General features: G+C 52.4%; 1 protein-coding gene across 2 annotated transcripts in view; it reads left to right on the top strand.

The window, feature by feature from the left end:
- The window catches only part of ARSG (arylsulfatase G), an 83,264-nt gene that overhangs the window by 22,612 nt on the left and 45,565 nt on the right, over positions 1-15,087 (top strand). For both annotated transcript variants that reach the window (XM_036451386.2, XM_045586272.1), the window contains exon 2: positions 14,058-14,819. In XM_036451386.2, the coding sequence (XP_036307279.1) occupies positions 14,602-14,819 (218 nt within the window). In that variant the 5' untranslated portion in view covers positions 14,058-14,601. The remainder of the gene's footprint in view (positions 1-14,057; positions 14,820-15,087) is intronic.

Here is a 15,087-nt window from a genome sequence, read left to right as displayed (position 1 = left end):
GTCCCCCGCGCCGCCCACTCCCGGGTGCCCGCACCGCCCGAGGCTTTGCGCGCCTTGGCCCCATCGGACCCCGGCGCTGAGACCCCGGCTCTGCCAGCGGGGAGAGCGGGCTTGTGTGGGGACGCCCGCACCCTCGCTGCTAGCCCTTCCATCGTCCTCGCTGCAGCCCCTCTGCATGCCCCAGCCGGCCGTGTCCTGAGGATTTCGGGGGGGGGGGGGGAGGAAGAAGGAGGATGAGGGGCTCTGGGGAGGGTCCCCGGCGGCGCGGGCGGCGCTAGCGGTTCCGCGGGCGGAACAGGTTCTTTCCAGTTTGAGCGTGAGCTGCGCGCGCGCGGCGCCGCGGTCCCCAAGTTCCTCCTCCAGGGCCAACTTCCCCCACTCCGTCCACGGTGCACCCCGCAGTTCCCCTCCCGGGAGGGAGGGGGGAGTGCCGCAGTGGCCGCAGGAGCTGGCAGCCCGGCCGCTGAGGGTGACCTGGTTTCCCCCCTTCCTGCGGCGGCGGCGGCGGCGGCGGCATCATCCGCGCTGAGTCAGCATCCCGGCCGGGGGCACACGCGGACCGCGCTCTCCGCCGGGAGCCGCACAGGTGCATGGCTGCTGGCCCGGGGCGCCTGGGGGAGCCTTAGGGAGCAATTCGTGTCCCTCCATCCGGATGTTCCCGACCCCCAGGGCCCCGTGAGCTCATCAGATCCGCATGGGGAGCCTCAGTGAAGAGCAGTCCTGGGAACGAAGCAGCCCCACGCGATTCAGAGCCCGCGGGGACGCAGACTGTGGGTCCCGTGCCCTCCGCGGACCCCGGTTTCGGGGCAAAGGCCCCGACTACTTGGGGCGGGCTGCTCTCTCTCTTCCTTGGGGTTCAGATAATGTGGTTCTGATGTCAAACTCGAGAGACCCTAGTCTGCGAGTGCGTGCACGTTCGTTGGGTCGCCTCCAGGAGGAGAGGAATGGGCCATGTGAATTTTGATTAAAACCGCTCTTTGCTCGCCGCCTGATGATCCTCATGATTTGGGGATAGCGTGTGCACCGGGCCAAATGCCTTTCTGTGCTGTTCCTGAGCCCCGGCGTGTGTGTGTGGGGGGGGGGGGGGGGGCAGGGGTGCTGGGGTAGAGTGCTCTGCTTCACAGCCAGGAGCCACCCATCCGCTTTGCAGCTTTGTGAGAGTAACTAAACTTTTTAGAGCGTCAGCGTCGGTATCTGTAAAATGGGGACAATGGCGACAGCTCCCAGAATGGGAAGGTTTAATTTTTGATGCCTGTAAAGTTCAGGTCAAAGTGACTGGTAATATGGCTAGCCCTCAGCACCGATGAGTTCTCACTGATTTATTATTTATGGCTTACCAAGTCCAATCACTGATTCCTCTCACCCGCGCTGCAAGCGATCCTTTGCCGAGTGGTTCTGTGCAGAATCCACACATGGCGACACGTGGCACCCGATCGTTACCACTAACATGAGAACCCGTGGGTGCTAACACGACTGTAAGTGTAACCAGAGCATTGGGACCTGCCGCTTTATTCATATTGAATAGACACGGTGACCAGTGTATCTGAGTCTTGCTGAGACTGAAGAGCCTAGTGGTGCAGCCCAGCAGTTACAACTGCGTGGGCCTCACTCAGCAGGTCATGAGAGGTCTTGGTACTTCAGCTCCTGGATGTTCAAGTTGGCCGTAGCCGAGCCCGAGCCAGTTTGGCTCCGTGGATAGAGCGTCAGCCTACTACTGGCTGAAGCGTTCCGGGTTTGATTCTGGTCAAGGGCAGGGACCTGGTTTGCAGGCTGGATTTCCGGCCCTGGTCAGGGCCTCCTGCAGGTGGCAACCGGTGACTCTCTCCCTTCCACTCTCTCTCAAAATCAATGAAAACATATCCTCGGGTAAAGATGGACAACAACAAAAAGAGGGAAGATGGCGCCAGAGGTGAATGGTGCCGAGGGAGTCACTTCTGAGTATTTGACCATGTGGGACAACGGGCTGTTGGGACTGAGCTGTAATGATATAGCAATAATACTAATAATGAATGCTCACGATTATTTTTATTCATCTTATAATGAGTCTTTACAGATTCGCTTAGTTCCCAGCATTTTATTAAGTACCTTACATGTGACCCAGTTTTAATCCTATGATCAGGCTTAGGCAGCTGACACACAAAAAATGATTTTCTTTTTAAATATACGTTTATTGATTTCAGAGAGGGAGAGAAATATCAAAGATGAGAGAGAATCATTGATCGACTGCCTTCTGCACCCCTCACCCTGGGCATTGAGACCCCACAACCCGGGCGTGTGCTCTTGGCTGGAATCGAACCTGCGTCCCTTCAGTCCATGGGCCAATGCTCTATCCCCTGAGCCAAACCAGCTAGGACTCATCCCCATTTTCTAGGTGGGAACTGTTGAGGCGCAGAGCACTGGGGGGATTTGCCCAGGGTTTCTCACAGTGGTACACGCTGGCCCACGTTGCAGATGGAGTTGGTCTAGAGATGGCACGTGCCACCTGTGTTTGGATCACAGCGCGTTGGCTGAGGAACCCAGCCTTGCCAGCCACAAACCAGTGACTTGTGCCCGCCTGGCTAGAGGCTGGCTGCCTTCCCCGCGTTCCCTCAATCCTAGTGAGACCGAGCGTGCAAACCCCTGCTCATTTCACTCTTCCCAGGGAAAGCACCACGTTGCCATGGTGAACACCTCCCCACACAAAACCACCTCTGTTTAGTTCTAAATCTGAACAAAAGAACCTTCGGAGTCTGGAGTAGGGAACCAGAAAAATCATGAAATCAAGGAAGGGATCCCTCTCCCCTCTTAGCATCTTCTGTAGTGTCCGCGGCCACCACGTGGAGCAGAGCCCCTTGGCCCTTAGTGGGCAGGGCTGTAAGGATGCCCTTAAAAAGTCCCTCAGCATCTTCTCTGGAAATCCGCTGGCTGTGAGACCCATCCCCACTGCTCTCTTTCTGGTCTTCTTGTTTCGAGTCATTTGCATGAAAACGGGTTCCATTATGCAAAGTTGGCCTGCCTGTTCTCTGTCAACATTTGTAGAACTTCTCGTCTTCTTGGTTGGGTTGCCAAGCAGATATGACCCTGGCTTGCAAATAAGCTCCCTGCATTTACCAGCCCGTGAGAACTTGAGCCTGGGCGAATTCCATTGGAAGGAATCTTGCCTGCAGTTCAGAGCAGGGGGCTAGCCTGCTTTTTGCAGGCCGAGTTTTCAGAGCTTCCGGGGAAGAGGGGGAGCATTTGAGGGGACCTTCTGCAGGAGTCCTTGACTGCCTGGAACATCATCTGTTTCCTAAACTTGGTTTTCTGAGAATCCGAGAACCCGTGGGGGCTCAGGCCTGCTGCTGCCACCGTGGTCTTCCCCTGCTTACCCAGAGCTAGGAATACACTAGGACAGTGGTCGGCAAACTTATGAGTCAACAGAGCCAAATACCAACAGAACAACGATTGACATTTCTTTTGAGAGCCAGATTTTTTAAACTTAAAACTGTCTAGGTAGGTGCATTGTTATTAACGTCATTAGGGCACTCGTAAGCTGGCCTTTGCTAAAACAAAAATCAAAAACGCAAGGGGCCAGAGAGCCGCCTGTGGCTCGAGAGCCACAGTGTGCGGACCACTGACCTAGCCAGACCTGCTGCAGAAGACCTCAAAGTGACACAGAATAAACATCAACATTCTCAGAACCAAGTGGTTCCAGTCGCATTGCTTTTAGGAGAAACACATGCCATCTTCAACTTTGATGACGCAGTGGTGGGTCACGGAACCTAACTGGCAAGTCCGGGAAGTGCTGCGCAGGCCCGCTGGGTTTGGCTCCGGGTACAGCCGGGTTTCTTCGGATCCTTTCTGGCGTTGAGCCACCTGTCCTGCTGCTCAAGGCCCCGGGCATGAACACCTGCTCTCCCACTCGGTGTCTGGCCCAAAGGGAGGTGCTGGCTGTTGCCGTCTTGTCGAAACACGCTCTGCCTGCTGTTCCCTGGCACAGTACGTGGTGTGAGGTGTCCATGTTGGTCCCTTTGGGACAGGACATGTTCGCACTTCCGGGTGAGGAGGGGTGACACGGAGAAGTCAGAAGGGAGATCCAGGGGTGTGTTTTGAATAGGAAGCCAAGAGGGACCCTGCCCTGCCATGGTGGGTGGAGCGTTGTGGACTCCTTAGATGAGTCTGATGCTTAGAAAGAGTGTATTGCCTGGCCAGCCAGTGCCGCTCAGTGGTTGAACGTAGGCCTATGAACCATGAGGTCACGGTTCGATTCCCAATGAGCCAGCCTGGGTTGCTGGCTCCATCCCCAGTATGGGGCGTGCAGAAGGCAGCCGATCAATGATTCTCATCATCAATGTTTCTATTTCTCTCTCCCTTTCCCTTCCTCTCTGAAATCAATTAAAAAAAATACTTCTTTAAAAAGGGTGTGTGGCAGGGTGGGGTATAGGAAGCGCCCATCCTTCCGACCCAAGCCCGTTGCTCCTTCTGATCCTCTCCCGGGGCAGTGTCTGCTCAGCATGGCCCCATCAGGAGCTGGCCTGAGGGGCGCAGACACCTCCCAGGCCACAGAACCGCGCCCAGAGGCTGGGGCCCCTCCTCTCAGAGTGTGGACTGTGTAGGTGGGAAGACAGGACGCGCGTGTGATACTTACCCCCAAACAGCATTTCAACAAGGGCACCTCTGCAAGTGAGACTCGCAAACGAAGGGGAACTCGGCAAGGTCACCCGAGGTCTGGGACGTGAGGGGAGGAAGCCCGGCTTTCAAGTCAGGGTGAAGCGGCTGGGCCCTCCTTGTTCCTGTTAGATGCACCGTGGAACCTTGGCTTTCGGTATAATTGGTTCCGGAAGGCTGTTCAAGAAGCAATTTTGTTGGGAAACCGAATCATTGTTTTTTCTCTCTCTCCATTAGAAATATCGGAAGCTGGATTAATGCGGTCAGGACCCTCAAATGCTTCCCTGCTTTCACCTGTCTTATACACAGCACATGTCTAACATACAGTTTAATCTATAAATAAAGGCTTCTTAAATTTATCAAACCAGCCCCTACTAGCCATAAACGGATTTAAAAATATATATATATTATTGATTTTTTTTTTTTACAGAGGAAGAGAGAGGGATAGAGAGTTAGAAACATCGATGAGACAGAATCACCGATCAGCTGCTTCTTGCACACTCCCTACTGGAGATGTGCCCTCAACCAAGGTACATGCCCTTGACCGGAATCGAACCTGGGACCTTTCAGTCCACAGGCTGACGCTCTATCCACAGAGCCAAACCAGTTAGGCCATAAATGGATTTTTAATATTCTACTGCCTCCGAAATGCTGTCACTGGTTCACTGCTTGTTGTTTATTCAATCAACAGTTTTTCCACCTCTTCAGTCACCTGTGATTATTGTTTCTTTTATACCCTTAGCAACATTAGCACTCTTTTTTTAAGAAATATATTTTATTGACTTTTACAGACAGGAAGGGAGAAGGATAGGGAGTTAGAAACATTGATGAGAGAGAAATATTGATCATCTGCCTCCTGCACACCCCCTACTGGGCATGTGCCCGCAACCAAGTGGGACCCTTGAGTCCGCAGGCCGATGCTCTATCCATTGAGCCAAACCAGCTAGAGCAACATTAGCACTCTCAATGGCCTTTTTATGCTTTAAAATTGTGCTAGTCTGTCTCAGTGGGCTTGGGCTACCATAATAAAATACCAAAGATGGGCTTAAACATCAGACCTTTACTTCTCACAATACTGGAGGCTGTGAAGTCTAAGGTCAAGGTGTTGGCTGATTAGGATCCTGATGAGGGCTCTCTTCCTGGCTTTCTCACTGTGTCCTCTGTGTTGGAGAAATAAGCTCTTTCCTATCTCTTTATACATACAAGGGCACTAATCCCAACATGAGGACCTCCCCCTCAAGACCTCATCCAACCCTGATCTACCTCCCAGAGGCCCCATCTCAAATCCCATTACTTTGGGCGTTAGGAATTAGCTTACAAATTTGGGGAGCACACAAACATTCAGTCCAAGACAGAATCCAGCCTGTTTCATTGCAGAGGTGAAGCAGATCTGGGGAAAGGATAAATCTGCAAAAACAGAAAAGATCATATGTAGCATTTAAGAGAAAGTTCCCTATTCTCATGAGAAATGAAACTTTGCCTTATGAACCACTATCAGTGTTGTTAAGACACGGGGGAAGGTAAGATGAATGAGGTGGACTTGCCAAAAAAAAATCAAATCTGGGTCTAATCTTATCTCTAGATCTACAACTCAGTCTACAGGGAAAACAGGAAAGTGGGGAACATTTTAAATGACATCACAGGGTGCAATTAGCCAGATCCAAAATTTAACAAATTTGATAGGAGAAAAAAAACGAATTTGTAAGTATATTGTACAGAAGAGAGAGCAGGAACTTATTCATGAATAGAGAAGAGACAAACACATTGTGTGGTGGATTTGGATCCTGATTAGAACAAAGTAAAATCATCATCGACGAGACAAGGGGGGACATATAAACACTGATTGGATTTTTAATGTGAAAAGGTATTGTTCAGCCCAGCTGGCATGGCTCCGTGGTTGAGCATTGACCTATGAACCAGGAGGTCACAGTTCAATTCCCAGTCAAGGCACATGCCCAAGTTGTGGGCTTGATCCCCAATGTAGGGGTAGCAGGAGGCGGCTGATCAGTGACACTCTCTCATCACTGATGTTTCTATTTAAAAAAAAAAAAAAATTGTTCATTTTTAAAGGGGGCTATTAATAGAATTATAGTTACATTTGAAAAGAATCCTTATCTTTTAGAGGACCATATAGACATGTTTACGGGTAAAATTATATGTGGGGTTTGTTTCAGAATAATCCAGTGTGGAGGATGAAGGCAAGGGAAGTAGATGAGGAGACAGAGCAGCCAGACTGGCCACGTGTTGGTAATTGTCGAATCTAGATATTGGATGGGTGTGCGTGAGTTTCTCAACTTCTGTATGTTTGACAACTTCCATCATAGAATGTTTAATAAATAATAGGTACTGCTATGTAAAAAAAAAAAAAAAAGAATTTCTTTTTCATCCTCACCCGAGGATATTTTACCATTGATTTTTAGAGAGAGGGAAAGACAGAGAGAAACATAGATGAGAGAGAAACACATGGATTGGCTGTCTCCTGCACATGCCCTGACAAGGGCCTGGGGCAGGGGAAGAGCCTGCCACCTAGGTACATGCCCTTGACCGGAATCGAACCGTGCACCCTTCGGTCCGCAGGCCGATGCTCTGTCTACTGAGCCAAACCGGTTAGGGCGTAAAAGAAATTCTTAAACATTTGGGAAATAAACTCTCAAGAGCGGGTTTCACGTAACTGACCTGGAGCCCTTCCCTCTTGTCCACACTTCTCCTGAGTGTTCTTCTCCAGGAGAGGGGAGGATTTTAGAGGCAGGATGTTGTCCCGAGGCCCGCCAATGCTTCCTGTGTTTCTGACCCGATTTCAGGGACCCAGATAGCATTTCTGCAGACAGCCGGGTCGTGAGCTGCGTGCGGCCGCCTCTGCCTTCCCAAATTGGCTCCTGCCCCGTGGCTTCCTCCTGTGACAGTCCCAGCAGGTGATTCCTGCAGAAAGGCGGGCCGGATGTCCGAGGGGCTCCCCCAGGCCTCCCCCCGAGTTTCCTGGCATCCTTGGGTTCACCGAGGTGATATTCCCAGCACCAGGATCTGACGTGACATCTTCAAGCTTAAAAAACAAACACGCCGGCATTTTAATGGCTAAGAGAAGCTGCTCTCCAAGCCTGTGTGCAGACATGCGGTCAACGACTTCCTTCGTTCCTGTTACGAGATGACGGAGTGCTGGGACAGGATGCGGCACGGTGAAGCCGCCGTGCGGGACGATTGAACGTTTCTAAGAGAGTCGCTCCTAAAAGCTCTCCTCCCGGGGACAAAAGCACTTTTTTCCTCTTTTTAACGTATCGTGTCTAGCAGGACATGATGGATGTTAACTAAACTGACTGTCGTGATCATTTCAGTGTATGAAAGCCAAGTCATGATGCTGGACCCCTCCACCTGACACCGTGTGGTGTGCCAACCGTATGTCAATAAAACTAAAGAAAATGCAGCCCAAGAAAAAACAAGGATTAAACATTTTTTAAACACATTTTTATTGATTTTGCCGAAACCGGTGTGGCTCAGTGGATAGAGCATCTGCCTGCGGACTGAAAGGTCCCAGGTTCGATTCCGGTCAAGGGCATGAACCTGGGTTGCGGGCACATCCCCAGGAGGGGATGTGCAAGAGGCAGCTGGTCGATGTTTCTCTCTCATCGACGTTTCTAGCTCTCTATCTCTCTCCCTTCCTCTCTGTGAAAAATCAATAAAATATATTAAAAACAAACAAACAAACAAACAAAAAACCGTTTTTATTGATTTCGGAGAGGATAGGAGTGGCGGAGAGATGAAAACATCAGTGATGAGAGACTCATTGATCGGCTGCCTCCTACACGCCCCCCACTGGGGATGGGGCCCACAACTTGGGCATGTGTCCAGTCTGGGAATCTAACGGTGACCTCCTGGTTCATAGGTCCATGCTCACCGGCCGTACTGAGCCAAACCGGTTAGGGCGTAAAAGAAATTCTTAAACATTTGGGAGTCACACTGAGTCACACCGGCCGGCAAAAAAAGGGATTTACTTCACATCTTTGTTGTTGAGCTAAGACTGTGAGGTCTCCCCAGATCTGCCCGAAGAAAGCAGGGTTGCTCTAGCGGTTTGGCTCAGTGGGGAGAGCATCGGCCTGCGGACTGAAGGGACCTGGGCTGGATTCCGGTGAAGGGCATGCACCACAGTCGCAGGCTCGATCTGATCCCCAGCTCTGGTCGGGGCTCATGTGGGAGGCAACCCATCGATTTGTCTCTCTCACATCCACGTTTCTCTCTTTGTCTCTCCCCTCCCCTCCCCCTCTCTCTAGCTGACATGTTAGGGCCCAGGGGCAGAGCTAGGGGCCACGAGGATATTGATGACACGTAGACATTCATTGCCTCGGTCACTGTTTGTCCTGGCAACCGGGGCAAGTAGATCCTCCAGGCCACTTGGGCTCCCGGGAGGGGGAGGCCACACACACTTCAGCCGGAGCTCGGTGTAAGGGCCATGCCAGCGCAGGGCGTGCCCGGGCACTTGGCTCCCCCCTGGCGCTGTCACCTGGAGGACCCAGTGGACTGCTCACTTCCCAGCTCCCCTTCTCCCTGTCCTATTGTAGCACGTTCTCCTTTAAAAAAAAAAAAAAAAAAAAAAATATATATATATATATATATATATATATATATATATATTTATTGATTTCAGAGAGGAAGGGAAAGGGAGGAAGATAGAAATATCAATGATGAGAGAGAATCATTGATCGGCTGCCTCCTACTGGGGATCGAGCCTGCAACCCATGCATGTGCCCTTGATCAGATTCGAACTCGGGACCCTTCAGTCCACAGGCCAACACTCTATCCACTGAGCCAAATGGGCTAGGCCCACGTTCTCCTTCTCTGCAGAGCTACAGCGGGCATGGTGGATGCAGGCAGGACCTGCTCAGGGGCTCAAACCCTCCAGCCTCCCCCCACACTCTGCACACCTGCCTTCCCCTGACTCCCTCTAACGCTTGCAGTTTCTCATGCCTCTGGTGGTGGCTTCTTTGCTGCCCCTGACAGGTGCCTGCCTTCCTGCTTGCTGCTGCACAGCCTCCTTCCTTGTCTTCTACACTTCCTTCTAGAAAGGTCGCCTTCTCAGGGAGGTTGTCCCTGACCTCCCTCGTTCACTTTGCACCTGCCCTCCCCCTCCTCTTCCGGCTTTGACGTTCTGCCCACCACTGGTGTTGACTCATTTCGTGTTCTGGCCCCACCCCCACCCCCTGCAGGAGAGTGCCGGGAGGGCAGGGGCTCCCTGTGTCCCTCACCACTGTGTGCACAGCGCCCCCGCTGACACCTATCACTGAGTCACACTGGCTGGGTAGAAGGCAGTGCCTGGGGGAGACATTTCTGCTCCCCTGGGGCAGCCTGTGCCTCAGGCCCCCACTGGCAGCCCCATGTGACTCCTCCGGCAGCAGGCACCCTGACCGGGTTCTGATCTGCCCCAGAGACCACACTCCCCGCGGGCCTTTGTCCTCCTTGGCCCCGGCTCATGGGAAGCGTCGCCTCTGGAACACCAGCGGGGCTCGGAGACATCACCTCGCCTTCTGGTGGTTTCAGCTGCATCCGGGCGCTCTCCGGGCTGCTTGGCCTCGGCGAGGCCCCGGGGAGCCGGTCAGGTGACGGACTCCTGCTCCGGTCATGGCAGCGCCTCGCACAGAGCACATCTCCGCCTGTGCACGTCCCTCTCTTCTGGACCGCAGCCCATCTGTGGGTCAGGCCACGTCTACGCGGCCTTGTCTCTAAACAAACCAGGGCGGAGGGAGGCCAGGCGTGAGCAGGCCCAGCGGTCCTGCCTTAAACCAGGGCTCACGGAAAAGAGCAGGAGTCACTGCGAAACTGGCGGCAACTCAAGTTCACTGGCCTGCTGCCCCGGGAGGGTCCACCCTGGTGCCCAGCAAGGAGCCCGCCAGCCAGCTCTGCTCCCACTGAGCAGATGGAGCCACGGCCTTCCTCGTGGAGTCTGTTGAGTCAGGTGGTCAGACAGCTTCCAGCCAGTGGAAGGCGGGGTGGGGGTGGGGAGCTTTGTTCCTTAGCCCACCCACAGGAGTGCGTCTTGTTTGTGTCCACATTCTCTTCTGAGAAGGGGAGGGTGGTGGGTAAGAAAAAGTTGAGTCCAGCAGGTATGGCTCAATAGTTACAATAGTTGAGCATCAACCCATGAACCAGGGTGTCACCGGTTCAACACCTGGTCAGGGCACATGCTCAGTAAGGGGTGTGCAGGAGGCAGCCTATCAGTGACTTGTCCTTCTTATGAAAGGCTGAATCCTCTCCCTCTCCCCTCCTCTCTCTCTGAAATCAACAAACACATATTAATGGGGGAGAAAATAAAAAGTTGGGAAAGCTACCCAGATAAGCCATTGAGCTCGGTCTTAGCTTGGATCTTTGAAAAACTACCCCGCCAGCTTTACCGAGATACAGTTGACAAATAAAAATTGTATGTATTGATGGCTTCCAACGTGATGTTTTGATTGTGAAATGATCGCCACAGTGAAGCTGATGAACACATCCAGCCCCTCACGGATTACTGTTTATTTTTGTGTGTGAACACTTTTAAGATCTACTGTCTTAGCAGATTTCAAGTTTGCGATACAGTATCATTAACTGTGGTTCTGGAATGATTCGTCCTGCATCCCTGAGTGTTTGTCATCTTGGCCCAACTCTCCCCATTTCCCCAGCCGCTGGCCAGCAGCATTCTACCCTGCTTCTGCGAGGTCAGCTGTTTCCGGTCCCACACGCAGGTGCGATCCTGCAGGTTTGTCTCTGTGCCGGGCTTATTGCACGTGGCATGATGTTGTCTACGTTCATCCAGGTTGTTGCAAATGACAGGCTTTCCCTCTTCGGAAAGGCTGAATGCTACTCCATTGTTTATATGCTGTATCTTCTCTATGCAGCACGCTTCCCTCACTTGTTCACCCCTCGATGTGCACGGAAGTTGTGTTGCTGTCGTGGCTGCCGTAAGCACGGCGTGCGGCTCTCTCTTCAAGAGACCGATGCCCTTGCCTCTGGGTAAACACCCACAGGTGGGATTCCTGGATCCCACAGCCGTTCTCTTCCTAATGTTCTGCGGAACCTCTATGCTGTTTCCCAAAATGTCAGATTGGATCTCCCCCACCCCTCCACACTGAGGTCTTAAGTCCGTGGCTTACAGTCCACTCTTAGAGTGTCCTGTTTGCCTTTTCGTTGTAGTTTAGAGAAATAAAGGGGGGGCAGGAATAACTGTCCCCCCGGAATCATGGGAATGCAGGATTCCAACGCCATGGAGCGCTGGCTGCATGAGCTGTTTTCCATTCTGTGAACGTGTGAAGTATTTAGCGATTCTCTGAAAATCCTCAAAGGAATGTTTGTTTTATCGTGGAACAATTAAGCAAAAACCATCTATGTTTCCACCTTCATTTTAGCTTCCGTCTTAAGCCAGTATTATTATTTTTTAAGTCGTTCTGTGGTGGGTCCTTCTGGAGCGGATTAGGGACCCAGGAATGAGGCCATGCCAGCGTCGCGAGCGAAGTGGCTTTACGCAGGAAAGCTCCTGTGCTTGTTGCCCGTGGTCAGAAGCCAGTGGGACGGAGGCCGGGAGTCCACCCGCGGGTCCCCGCATGTGTGCGGGGCGCCCTCCCGGTGCCAGGGCCCTGCCTTCAAGAAAGAGAGACGTCCTCGGGGCCCCAAGATCAACAAACACCAGTGGAATCTAATTGACTCTGAAATCATAACCCTCCTTTTGGAAAACAAACGTTTGCATTTCTGGACAATGGAGTCATTGACCTCCAGAAGGCACGGCTGTTTCCGTGGGCTTCCTCTTGGTGGGTGAGCGTGGGGCTGTCCCTCCCTCCGAGGTCACCTCTGTCTTCCCGCTGTCCCGTCTCTGGGTGCATGCCTTCCCACGGCCGGATCTCTTCATGCCATTTTCCAGTCTGGCTCTCCTGCCATCTTCTCCGGAGGTTGGTGTCCACTTGAGCTTTTCATTTGGTCCACAATTCAAGTCTTTCTCTTCTGACTAGCTTCGTAAAGTTCCGGCTCTTAAGTGCACTCTGGGTGCTGTGGTTTTGTTTTATGGCTCCCGTTGGCAAGCTGTGTGGAAGGCGTAACCTGTCGTTTGAACCCGAACGTGACTGATTGCGTTTGTGTCTGTCCACGGAAGCTGACTCCTCCCCGGCTGGGTTAGTGTTCTTCCGGGACCTGCATCAGGACCTTCTTTCCCAGGTATTTTGCTGAGGAAGGCGTGACACAGCTCAGCAGAAGCTTGATAGAAGTGCAGGACCCAGGCCCCAGCCTGACCTCCTGAACCTGCATTATTTAATTTATTAAAAAAAATTTTTTTTTATTAATTTCAAGAGAGGAAGGGAGAGGGAGAGATAGAAACATCAATGATGAAAGAGCATCATTGCTTGGCTGCCTCCTGCACACCCCTCACTGGGGACTGAGCCTGCAACCTGGGCATGTGCCCTGACCGGGAATGGAACCACTGACCTCCTGGTTCATAGTTTGATATTCAACCACTGAGCCACACCGGCCGGGCTGTCCCTGCATTTTGAACTCCCTAAGTAATCGGTATGTACATTGAAGTGTGAGAAGCACAGGTTGAGTATTTGTCTTTAGGTTTTCTTAATTAAAAATGACATTGTCAGGATATAAACGGACACAGTTTGATTAAGAAATAAAAATTTTTTCCTACCATTTTATTATGAAACAATTTTAAATGATGCAGCAAAATTGAAAGGGTCTGCAATGAGCTCCCATAGCATCTCCCCTTAGATTTTTCTGTCAAGATTTAAAAAAAAAAAATGTTTTTATTGATTTTAGAGACAGAGCAAGGGGAAGGGAGAGAAAGATAGAAACATCTACCAACTGCCTCCCGCACACCCCCTTTTGAGGGTGGAGCCCGGAACCCTAGCATGTGCCCTGACCGGGAACCAAACCAGCGACCTCTTGGTGCACAGGGTGACGCTCAGTCAACTGAGCCACCCTGGCCGGGCATCTGTCCAGGATTTTGTGCGGAATTGTTTGTTTGCAGCACAACTGTTAGGAAAGGTCAGATCTGGGTCATTGGGGTCGCACCCTTTCACCTAGATTCCTCGGTGGGTTTGATAGCGTCGTGGTCCGTGTGGGGATTTCTTGTGAATCAGAGAAGCCTGGTGGGTGGCAGTGGGGGAGCCCCGGGTCATGCGGAGTGGCATGCTGGCCCTTGGCCCATCCAAACACCGGGCCTCGGCATCCTCGTGTATACAGGGAGTGGGTGGAGAGAAGTCATCTCTGATGTTGCCCCCACCCGCGTGAGTATCGGCTCTTGTAAATATTATCGTCCTCCCTGTCCCTCAGGTGGAGAAACTGATGAGCCAGTGAAATACCCGAATAATAAGGAAAACATGTGCTGGCATGGGAAAGCGATTATTTCCTAGGCTACTGAGTCAAACACAGCTGCGCTGGCCCTTCTCAGCCTGTTTTCTTGTCGATTTTCGTTCTTTCAGGAAACCTCACCGAAACATGAAGCCCTCAGCCACCTGGAACTCAGAAACCCGCTGGGGACCAACAACGGCGGCTTTTGGAACATCCAGGTGTCCGGCAGCTGTGAGACTGTGCCCTGCGCTCAGCAGCTGGAATCCCGACCAGATGCTTCGGCTCTGACATCCTGGGCCACGGCAGGATCACTTTCTAATCGGCCCCAGGGCCGTGGTGGACACTGACGTCCAACAGGCACACAGCCAGTCCTCTTGGGGGAAAGCCACATTTGGGGGCGCAACTTTCCCGACTCTCTTGAGTTGGGATTCTAGACGAGGGCCTCATTTCTGCAGCTCCCACCCTCCACGTAGGCACCACCACCACCACCACCACCACCAGAACGCTGGGCCTAAGCAGCCCCATCTTTCCAGTGAGGGGGTGGCACTATCTTCTTGCCACACACCAACCTCCGGAGACGTCCTGCATTGAGAGTGAGCGGAAGGGGACTCTCGGAGACGCCTCTCGTGGTGGCCGGCCATCGTTCCGTAGAGCCGGCACCCTCCCCTCCCCACCATGGCCTGGCTCTTTCTAAAGGTTTCATTGGTGGGGGTGAGTTTCCTGGGTTGCCTTTATCCTCTTGTGGATTTTTGCTTCCGTGGGGAAGCAAGAGCCCAGAGACCCAATTTTGTGATCATTTTGGCAGATGACATGGGGTGGGGAGACCTGGGAGCGAACTGGGCAGAAGCAAAGGACACTGCCAACCTTGATCAGATGGCCGCCGAGGGAATGAGGTGAGTTGAGGATCCTAAGTCCTAATATATATGTAAAAGTCCAAGTGACCGAACGACTGGTCAACCAGTTGCTAGGACGTGCATTGACCACTAGGGGACAGATGCTCAACCCACAGGATTGGGCTTCCTCCTGTCTGAATTGGACCTGTGGGGATCAGGCTCCCTCCTGTCTAAATCTGGCCTGCAGGAATTGGGCTGAAACTGGCTATCCAACATCCCCCGAGGGGTCCCAGATTGCCAGAGGGCGCATGCCAGGCCAATGGATCCC

The sequence above is a fragment of the Pipistrellus kuhlii genome, unplaced genomic scaffold (assembly GCF_014108245.1).
Source record: "Pipistrellus kuhlii isolate mPipKuh1 unplaced genomic scaffold, mPipKuh1.p scaffold_m20_p_22, whole genome shotgun sequence".
Classification (NCBI taxonomy): domain Eukaryota; kingdom Metazoa; phylum Chordata; class Mammalia; order Chiroptera; family Vespertilionidae; genus Pipistrellus; species Pipistrellus kuhlii.
This window is presented reverse-complemented; position numbering and strand designations above follow the sequence as displayed.